Here is a 10,608-nt window from a genome sequence, read left to right as displayed (position 1 = left end):
AAAAAATAATAATGTTTCTTACATAATAAATTTACACAATATCTCTGCGTATCGGTGGATTTTATTTTGCAATGTTTTTATTAATCAAAGCTCGTTCATTCAAATTTCATTTCGCGATCCAGCATCCCATTGGTCTGCTCACTTTGACATTCGCGCACGTGAACCAGTAGTAGCGTGCGCTACCACTGTAATCAAATCGATATTCGCTCGATTATTCGCCTGTCAACCGTCAATTTCTGCAATCAAGGTTGATCAGAGTCGCCTCCGCAAATCTGACGAATCATTTTTTGATAATATTCTCGGTATATCGAAGCAATCACGTCGTCGATGATAAAGATAAACCTCTGGAGATTATCGATATCAAATGGAAAGAAAGCGTGACGGGGGGGATCGATGAGTGAAGCTTAGTATCGTGTTTATTGGGAGTCTCTTATCATTCGCCTCATCGAGAGGCGAAACGTCAAAAAGGAAAGAAGCTAAATTCTGGAAACTACTCAATCACAGCTGTTGTAAAGATGAAGAGAGCAGGCCTGGAAATTGCTGCGTTGCTGGTGTTGTCGATTGCAAAATTGACTCGCGGGGATACAATTTACAGTCGCGAGGATCCGTGCATTAGTTTGTGCAAAAAGACATCTACTTTCACAAACAGTTTCACAAACGTAAGTTAGTTACTCTTGTTGATTTTTCTTTGTCTTACTTATTTATCTGTTATATATATTTTTAGAACATTGATGTAAGATCCTGCTGTCAACGAGGTTGCAGATTCTTTAATCTGGTCGATTTGCGTTCTGGATGGGAACCAAATAGTTTAAATGGCACCAGGGATGCTTGCGAGGCTTGTACGTGAATCTGTTTGATTGTTTTATCTTTTATTTTGCATAAAAGAAATATTTAGTAAAATGTAGAAACTTTTAAAGAAAATTTTAAGTTATACATTATATCTATGTGTATATATAATTAAAAAGAATTTGTGTATACTTTTTATTTAAAATTATTTTTGACTACATATGCAACTTATTGTAAAGAGGGAGACTGTTATTCAAATATTTCATAATATAAAATTGCTTTTGCATTGTCTGTACAGCATGCACTGAAGCTTACACAAATGCGCAAGATCGTTATGCTTGTGGTACTGGTTGTGATTTGATGGCCAAGCAACGAGTTACAGACTTGTTGTCTCTGTTTTCTATCGCTATATGCGTCGAAGAAGACTCCAATGTTTTATTAATGTCACCCGACATGCCGGAGAATGATATCTTAACCGATCCTGGATTACGCAAGGAGCTTCTTCCTGGATGGTGGGATACCGATGGTTTCAAATTGCCGCAAACCTATGTTAAAACTGTACCAATGGATGCTGGTGTAAGTAACATTTTATTTACTTAATACTATACACTTTGATATAAATGCCAAACACATACATTTTATAATTTGTGAAATCACAGACTGTGGATTATGCTTTGTCCTCTGATTATTCCGGTGAAACCGAGCAAACATCTATGCCTGGGTCTGACTGGTTTCATTGCGCATTAAAGCAGATAAGAATACCTTACTGGGACATTGGAGTACCTTATTGGCTTTTTGCCTCTGCCATAGCAGTATTCATAATGGTGTCCATGCTGTGGCTTTGTCTATCGACAGGCGATGTCCCAACAACGTCTCGCAAAGATGTGCTAATTGATATGTCTAGTTCGCCCAAAGTTGCATTTTACATGCCAGATGAAGCGCCATTGTACAAAGATCCACCACCTAAATACGAACATTCGTCCAGTCACTGTGAGTTTTAAAAATTAGCTTTCGAAAAACTAGCTTTGTTATTTAAATCACAACATTTCGATATGGATTTTACACGAGACGCGATTGTATCACGTTTGGAAAGTTTTAGAATATAACAATGCAGTAATGCAAATATCAATTACTGTGAATATTTTAAGTTTATGAGCAATTGCATATTGAAAATTTAAATTGCATCTCACAGTAATACTACAGAGAAATCGAATTATTTATTTGGTAATTTCTTTTATATATATAAAATTGACGCATTTATTATATATAAAATTAATATATATATATATATATATATATATTTATCAATATATATATATATATAAAATGAAATAACAGATATGAAATGAGAAAAAATGTAGAAAAAAGAAGCTTATTCAGTAATATAAAATTTCTGAACTTTTCGAAAAATTTATGTTAATAATTATATTACAAATTCTCTTTCTTATCTATTAAATTTCGAGATGTGTATATATATCGAGCAAGACACTTTTAACATCAAAAATAAAACCTTTTCATCATTTTTGAATGCTATAATTTATATTTATATATATATTTAAACACACAAATATATTATACAACGAACAAGTTCAAATTCGCAAAAGAAATAGACTTAAAACTTTTTCAATGACAATATAGGTACATAATCAAAACACCATTTGATTTCGTCGCTCTTATTGTTTTGCGACAAATCATCACCCAAGAATCGAAATGATGATAGTACAATACACAAAATTATGGAAATAGTTAAAGGATTTTATACACATCATGATACTAGTTAAATTTTTCCACACACAAAAAATCTGTCTATATATTATGGAAGGTATATAAACATATTATATATATATATATATATATATATATATATATATATATGTATATATATAAATATTCATGTCAGTCTTTTTTGCCATGAGAGGAAAAGATCGAAATTTCCTATATAAAGACTTCAATTTCTGCTGGATAGATTAAAATTGTTTTCATTTTTTTTTACACGACATGTTACTTTGTCGTTTGAAATGTATCACACATAGAGCATCAACAATATTACATGTTGTACTTATGCAAAATATACATGAGAATTATGATAGCTATCTTTGCAGATTACAATATATATAATAATTATACAAGTACATTGGATATATGTATATGTATATATATATATATATATATATATATATATATATATATATATATATATATATATATATATATATATACATACACACATATATATATTTTATATATACACGCATTTTGCGCGAATCTTTTCAGAGTTTTTATAAAACGTCCTATCACATGTGTTAGTTAGAACTTGTTTATAGGATATGTAAGGCAATATATTGTATATATCTATAATATATTCGCGCAATTTTAATATTTGATTTAAATTTCTTATTAATCTTCATCATCAGAGATACACGGAACAGTAAAATATTACATTATTGATAGGGCATTATATATTATTTGCAATATTTGTTATAAAACTCTTTACATATGTTCTGTTGCAATTCTAGTTATATTGTTCAGTTTTATGAAGCGCAAGAGAAATAGCAATAAATAATAAGCAGTTTTTATCTTTCTTTAGATAGGACGATCGCGAGAGACATGTGTAAGGATAATATGTTAAAGTATTTATGCAACAGTTTAGCTTTGTAGTGTTGTGATGCAGTCTTGAAAGTTTCAAATCTTGTAAAAATTTTATATGTGATCTAGAAATATATAACGTATATGTATTGTACAAAAAGTAAATAATTCAAGTTCCTGTTCGCAAGACTTTTATATATTCTTGAATTAAATCTTATCGTTACTCATATACCTAGTGTAGAAAGTAAGATTTTACGTGTTTTTTCCCTCTGATACGATTTGTTGAGAGCTAAAGTATTCCTATATGTATCCGTGTGTGTGTTTCAAAAAGTCTATGATTAGATGTTATAGAAATCCTGAATGTGTTATAATATATTACGATATATTTATAAATATCAAAATATTTATTGCATAATAGAAAAGTACATGTAAAACCAAAGTATCATGTTCCTTGAGAGTAGAGTATCTTATGCTACATATTCTACAAATAAGTATGTGTTATTCTCATATATGTAAAACCTGGAAATAAAATATAAGTTTGTTATGTGACACAAAATCGTGTAAAATCAGTCAGCAATTTCTCTCTTTTTTCGTTTTACATGTCCAACTGTTTTCATCCGAACAAACAGCATCTAGAATTCTCAATATAGACGTAAATTTAACATTAACAAGTAACAGTTCGGGGATAGAAAATATCTGTTCCTTTTTTATAAAACACCGCTTGAAAAAGGCGGAATGTATGTACATTAAGTATATATAATCGCGCGTGTACATACATTTACAAATCGATACTTGGCTTATGACAGATCATTCGCGTGAGATCTTTAGCGATATATCTCATATGTACAAATGTGAACCGTCTCTAGAATTATGTCGCGATCTTAATCTGTAAGAAGGCTTAATTTGTACAATATAAATCACATATACAATGCCGCGAAGATCGATTTCATGCTAAACATCGTCTATGTTATTGCCAGTAGAATTCGTGATCGTCTCTATGTACTTTAGCATGTATATCGGCATATCTTTTCAATATCATGCGGAACTCAACAATAAACAAAGCCCGCTTCAGCTGCATTTTTAGAAGCGCGAATATGGCATGGGATGTCCTCAATATTCGCAAGAGAGATCTTTAGCAATGTATCACACATATAATTCATATATACAATGTAGATTGCGCCTAGAAACTAGAGAATTATCGCAATCCTAATCTATCAGATTTAATTGTATAAAGTACAGATTAAATCTTTTAAATTATAGATCGCATACAACATAATAAAGATCGAGTTGATACAAGACTGTTTGTATTATTGCCAATAAAGTTCCGGATCGTCTCTGCGAAATTGAAGTTTCAACACGTGTCGATAAATCTTCAAGGCGGGTCCCAATAGTAAATTCAGTCCACATAGTACATCTTTTCGACTCATCATTAAAAGCGCATGGCCGTCTATCTCCTAAAATACAAACGCATATGATATATATATATATATATAATATAATATAATATAATATATATATATACATACATACATGTGATAAATATCAACAAATGCGAGCGAGCATTGAGCTGATTATATGAATAATATTGTTACGTTCACTTGATAAACTTACCTGCTGCCGAAAGACTTCAGCTTCTTTGGGAAACAATCTAGCGAAATATTGGTACACTTGATCGGAGGTCCAACACCTCGCGTCAGGAATATTTGGATCGATGGGTCCTTTGGGGCCATCTTCTTCCATTTGTTCACAGGAACCTCTGGTAGGAGAGACCTGCGGGCTCAGAACCGGTGGCAAGATTGGCGCATTGGACGGGCTATCCGGCCTACTCGTTCCATTTATCAAATTAGTGTTTTGGCTGTCGTTCACTTTGCACTGTTGCTTTTGCGCGCATTCATTGCAGTACCATTTGGAACTCGATTTTGATATTGTGACGCGTGACGAATGACAAAAATAGTGATAGGCATCGTCGCAGCTAAAACAAGTCACTAGAGGCCCCTAAAGTAAAAAAAAAAATAATAAAATAAAAATTGATTGTATAAAATACTGAATGAAATAGGAGACTATCTACTGAAAACTTACAGCATCAGACGTCTCACAACACACGGTACAAGTTTTACAGCGCTCGCATTGCCAATTACTATTGACCTTTTGAAGCATCTCCTCCGGACTGTAAATGCAACTCGGATGTGCTGCAAGTATAATATAATACATAAGTATTGATATAAAAATAAAAATTGAGACAAATTAATCTTTATTCAAAAGCCTTACCTCGTACTGTGCAGTCCCTACAAGCTACGAGAGCTTCCTGTTTTTCCTTCGCACAAAGACTACACTGCCTGCACGGTCCATCTTTGACATTCGTCTTGGTAGAATCCTGAGAATCTTGCAATATGGAATTTTTGTTATGACTTCCTGGCTGTCTACCACGTTTGCGCTTCACCAGATTGTTGTCAGAAGGATCAAATACTTTTCTGGCTCTCTAAAATGCAAAGGCAAATGTAAGACGATTGATTTGACACGCTGTCCATCTGTACGATTTATTTCTTTGACTTTATAAACACTTTATGTGCATGCGTATAATGTATCAAATTGATAAACAAGTACTGAAAGGCGGAATAAATTTATCACATGTCAAAAATGCTTCTCTATAACTACTAGAAATCACATGGGACACTTTCCCTACCTTTCTCCTCGCGCTACGAAATCCACCGGTCACATTGGACGGAGTCGGGGAGGTGTTCGTGGACGAACTCCTGCCGGCGTCCTCGTCCTCGCGATCCTCGCTCGAACGCCTGCCTGTCTCGTCTCGCTTCTCCGACTCCTCCTTACCCGCCTGATAATCCTCGAACTTGATCTCGATATCTATCCGATCATCCGTCCTCGCGAAGAGACGCTGCTTGCGCTCAGCCTTGGCGGCTCTTTTCAGGTTAGGCGCCGCTTTTTGAATGTCGTTGTTGCCCCTCGGCTCCTCCTTCACGACGTCGTTCTCCACGAACGTCGTCGACGACACCGCCGCTACCTCCGGCGAGCCGCCCAGCTGTTTACTGTCATCGCCGTTACATGACAGCTCGACAGACGGCGGCGACGACGCGGTACCGCCATGCTCGGCATCGTTCTTATTATCCACGATATCATATCCTTCTTCCTTCTTGATGCAATCCTGTTGATCCAGTTTCGGGCTGTGACTGGCCTGTCGCGAGGACGATCGCGACGACCCCGACGTGGTGTCGCTGAGGTTATCCGTCTCGTTAAATTCGTAAAGTTCCGCTGCCGCGGACGATGTCGTCGTCGTCGTCGTCGCTGTTGTTGTTATCGTTGATGTCGTCGTTAAACCATTGCTGTTGGCGTTGGTGCTGCTAACGGTGACATTGCTGACGGTGCCGTTACTCTGCGTCGTTGCCTTACCGACGCGTCGTTGCGTCGTCGCGTTGCCGTTCTCCAGGGCGCAGGTAACGGAGGAGGAGGAGGAGGACGAAGAGGAGGAGGAGGAGGAGGAGGACGGCTGCAAGTCCCCTCCGCTGCGTCGCGACGGCGTCGCGGCGTCCGTCATGTCGGATGTCGCGACCAGCGAGTAATTGCCATTTGACAGCCGGGCGAGATTACCGCTGGCCACCTCCCGGCCGAGGAACTCCTCGACGACGCGGCGCGACGTCGGGCTCGATACACCGTCGAGCAGCTGCTCTATCAGACGACCGGCCGGTACGCCCTGATCGAGATAATCTGGCTCCTCGACGACGAGCTCGGCCACCGCGCTCGACACCATACTCGAGTTGAGCTTCTCCTTGAGGAAGCCCTCCGGGCGATTCTTAAACAGCTGCAGGCGCGACCACTTCTTTGCATTGCGATAGCTCGTGTTGCCCTTGTAATCGACCTGGATCACCTTCTCGACCTCGATCAGCCGATGGAGATCGGCGATCGTGTCGCGCGCGTCCACCGAGAAATTACGCAGGAGATAATTGCAGATGCGATCGGCATCGGGGCGGGCTTTACGTCGACGCAGCTGATCGATCGCCTCCAATATTCTCTCCTCGTGCATGATCTCCGCCGCTGTTGCCTGCACCGGCTGCTGTTGCATCTTTGTCATCTGTATCGATATGCAGGGGCGCGACACTCTCTCTATCTCTCTCTCTTCTGCCAAGATTCAGCCGGTCGCCGGAGATGGATGATGATAACGACGACGATGTTGATGTTGATGATGATGTCGATGATCCACTAGGCTCTCTTTATCTCTCTCGACCCTTGAAAAATAAAGCGCACTTTTTATACCTTTTTCCGAACGACACGTTCCGATGACGATTCACGCGCCGGACGATTCTCTCTCCCGTCAACGCGCGCGCTCTCGCGTGAATGTTTGTGCGTGCCGGTCAGTTCGCACACACCAGATGCCGATACCAAATTTAAATTGGTCGCGTCGCACGAATATTATTTTCAATATATCGTCCCGGGAAAATGTTCGCCGAGAGAACGGCTCGCCGTGAACTTAATACTCTTCCTCCTCCCGTGTCGTCGCGAGAATCGCGCGAATCATCTGTTCCCTCTCTGTCCGTCTATCTCTGTCGCTCTCTCTCTCTCTCTCTCTCTCTCTCTCCGACGACGGGCGCGCTCTATCGAACTCGTTCTTTGGCGCGCGCGTATGCACGTACGTACACCTATCTATACGTATATCGCGCGCGCGATAAATCCGATCCTCGTTTTGCGACGCACGCATGACACGACGCGCGGCGTCCGGGAAGAAGGGAAAACGTATCCGATGGCGAATGATCGAGAGGTCGATCGCGGGAATTATGGCGTCATCCCCGCGCCAAATATCTCGTCGGAGCGACCCCTTTAATTAGACGCGCGTTAATACCGTACGTCGTTCGGGACGACGACGACGACGACGACGACGATGACGACGATCGTTTTTGACGTTAAGACTTCCGAGAAAAGTTTTTAAATCCCTTCCGCGAATTTCGACTATGCGCTCCGAATCCGCTCGCACTCCTCATGCGATGAGAAGAGGAGCGTATGAGGTGCCGCGAGTATATACAAGACACGCGCGCGCGTGATGACAATCTCGCGTCGCGGATCGAACTACGATGCGCGTTTCACACCCTCGTCCGGCTCGGGGGAAAGAGTCACGAGAGTCACGATTATCCGCGAGTTAAACCGCGCTCCGCCGGTGTATTAGTAAAAAGGAGAGACCGGCCGCTATAATCTCTCGCGCGCGTGTACCTTCCCGGCCCGGTCCGGTCCGGTGACCGATGACCGGTCGTCAATCTTTCTTCGCGCTCGTAAACAATGGCCACGGGGCACGTCCGCCGGTTATTATAACACGCGTCAGGTAACGTCGCGCCGATTCGCACGTATTCATTTTTGACGGTACTCCACGTTTCCGGACGGAACGCGAGATTTTTATTATTTCTTCCCCCCGAGCGGAGGAAACGCGCTTTTTCCCATACTTACCTACGTGCCGAAAGCGCGTAATAAGTGCGCACACGTCCTCCTCCCTCGGTCCGCGCCAAGTGGAACGCGGACGAGGCGAGCGATGGGGGCCACGTGACGCGTCGCGAGTTTTACGGACGACGTTGTATAGCTCGTCGATTGGAAGTCGACGGAATTCGGATTCCGGATCGCGCGGAAGATATCCCCGGGGGAAGGGAAAAAAAAAAGACGTTCGAAGAGACACGCGCGCGCGCGCGGGGCGAAAGGGGAGAAAGGACGAGCCTAACCTCAAACGAACCTCGCACGGCCGCGGCGACTGTGCGAATACCAACGTGAATGCGTCGGTCGGCAGCGGGCGCTCAGACGCTCGCGCGCGCCGCGCGGCCGCGGCGCGTCACCAACGTCAGTGCGCTCCGCCAGTGGCTGCGCGCGCACGCGTCCCGCGTCTGTGTGGGTGTGCGCGCGCCGCGTCGCCGTAGCGTCGTTGTGTGTGTGTGTGTGTGTGTGTGTGTACCCGCGGCGCGATACTCTCATCAGCTGCTCGCGCTGCTTTCGCGTGCGCCGCGTCCGCTGTCATAGGATCGACATCGTCGATATCGATGCTGGCGAAGTATCGTCGAGCGCAACATTCGCTCGCGCGATTCATTGATTAATTCGTGATAAGCGGATGAATGTTGATCGCGAGATGGCGATGTCCTTCCTGGATAGCACTCGCTCGTCCGTTTGTCCGTGTCCGAAAAGATATCGGACAATAAGAAGGAACGAGGCGATTTGTAACAATTGAAATCGCGCTCTCTATCTTTGGCTGACGCAAAGCATCGGATTGTCGAACTTATTGATGCTGTCGTCCTTGTCGTTCGCCTTTTACACGCGTGTCGCTCCCTTTTACACGCGATACACGTGTAAAATCGGGATCTAGGAGGTGTTTGACGAGAAGATGAAACGCGCAGTTTTTTTCGTCTCTCTAGAATGGCTTCTGGAACGCCGACTAACTCTCGGTGACGATGCTTCTGCTCGTCGGCGAGAAACGGCGCAGCAATCTAATCGTAAAGAAACTGCGGCTAATCGAAATGATGAAAATATATACCTGTGGAAGATATACAGATGCCCTCGTCTCGTTGATAGACGTTGGTAGATCACTGGAGATTCGTTTGATTGCGTTACGACGCGCGCGCGTTGTTAGCTGTACGAGTTTTCGGATTAAAAACAAACGGATCCAACACCGGCCGCGTCTCAATGCGATATGGAGAGTCCGCGCCAAGATGGCACACGCAACGCGCACTTTTTGTATCGGCAACAGGGCCGGCCATGAGTCACGTGGGTGCCCGACGCTTTCATGCTGACTCCCCCCACACCTCTTCGGCCCAAACTGCCGATTTTACATAGTCTCGATGAGGTGTAATATGTTTCAAATTAGATTTTTATAAAGGAGTTTCTTGAAGAAAATAGCGATTGAAAACCTGTTATTTTTGTACATATATATATATTTTTTAAAACTTTCTTGAAAAAAATTTGGAAAAATTAATTTCTTTATATTGAGAAAATACTGTAAATTAATATTGTAAATTTATATTTATAAAATTTGAAAATATTCTCAAAATTTTATATACAGGATGTCCCTGATAATAATCGTATCACCTCTCGTGTGCAGGTAAAGCAAGTGAAACCGAGGAGAAAAGTCCTTTACCATTTTTTTCTATAACGCTTAATAAAGGAATTATTATTGAATAAAGTCTGGCCAATCAGCGCCGACTTTTAACCGGATGCACGTCAGTAAGCCGTGCGCCTGGTAGTGGTGCGTCACTATAAGAG

General features: G+C 41.7%; 2 protein-coding genes across 3 annotated transcripts; one reads left to right on the top strand and one right to left on the bottom strand.

The window, feature by feature from the left end:
• The first annotated feature begins 119 nt into the window (after positions 1–119).
• LOC126852588 (transmembrane protein 59-like) lies at positions 120–3,601 on the top strand. Its single transcript, XM_050597543.1, has 4 exons — positions 120–659; positions 725–839; positions 1,085–1,362; positions 1,446–3,601. Exons 1-4 carry the CDS (start codon positions 516–518, stop codon positions 1,785–1,787), a joined length of 879 nt encoding a protein of 292 aa, XP_050453500.1. The 5' UTR covers positions 120–515; the 3' UTR covers positions 1,788–3,601.
• Positions 3,602–3,757: 156 nt separating this feature from the next.
• On the bottom strand, positions 3,758–10,053 carry LOC126852528 (serine-rich adhesin for platelets). Of its 2 annotated transcripts, none has more exons than XM_050597422.1 (6): positions 9,884–10,053; positions 6,056–7,610; positions 5,641–5,851; positions 5,452–5,561; positions 4,984–5,367; positions 3,758–4,826 (listed from the first exon to the last, which is right to left on the bottom strand). In XM_050597422.1, exons 2-6 carry the CDS (start codon positions 7,454–7,456, stop codon positions 4,680–4,682), a joined length of 2,253 nt encoding a protein of 750 aa, XP_050453379.1. In that variant the 5' UTR covers positions 7,457–7,610; positions 9,884–10,053; the 3' UTR covers positions 3,758–4,679. The 2 variants fall into 2 exon arrangements, with proteins under 2 accessions (XP_050453379.1, XP_050453380.1); XM_050597423.1 differs by lacking the exon at positions 9,884–10,053 and adding an exon at positions 8,818–9,107.
• Between the last annotated feature and the right edge of the window lie 555 nt (positions 10,054–10,608).

This window comes from Cataglyphis hispanica, chromosome 10 (genome assembly GCF_021464435.1).
Source record: "Cataglyphis hispanica isolate Lineage 1 chromosome 10, ULB_Chis1_1.0, whole genome shotgun sequence".
In the NCBI taxonomy this organism is placed as follows: domain Eukaryota; kingdom Metazoa; phylum Arthropoda; class Insecta; order Hymenoptera; family Formicidae; genus Cataglyphis; species Cataglyphis hispanica.
The sequence above is the reverse complement of the archived record's forward strand: the minus strand, read 5'-3'. Positions and strand labels throughout refer to the sequence as shown.

Bases quoted from the DNA above. Each gene is read 5' to 3' on its own strand.
- LOC126852588 (XM_050597543.1), top strand. From the start codon at position 516: ATGAAGAGAGCAGGCCTGGAAATTGCTGCGTTGCTGGTGTTGTCGATT. The intron at 840-1,084 runs GTACGTGAATCT...TTGTCTGTACAG, and splicing joins CAGGGATGCTTGCGAGGCTT to CATGCACTGAAGCTTACACA. The intron at 1,363-1,445 runs GTAAGTAACATT...GTGAAATCACAG, and splicing joins CTGTACCAATGGATGCTGGT to ACTGTGGATTATGCTTTGTC.
- LOC126852528 (XM_050597422.1), bottom strand. From the start codon at position 7,456: ATGACAAAGATGCAACAGCAGCCGGTGCAGGCAACAGCGGCGGAGATC. The intron at 5,562-5,640 runs GTAAGGCTTTTG...TTATACTTGCAG, and splicing joins TAGGGACTGCACAGTACGAG to CACATCCGAGTTGCATTTAC. The intron at 5,368-5,451 runs GTAAGTTTTCAG...TTTTTACTTTAG, and splicing joins GTTGTGAGACGTCTGATGCT to GGGCCTCTAGTGACTTGTTT.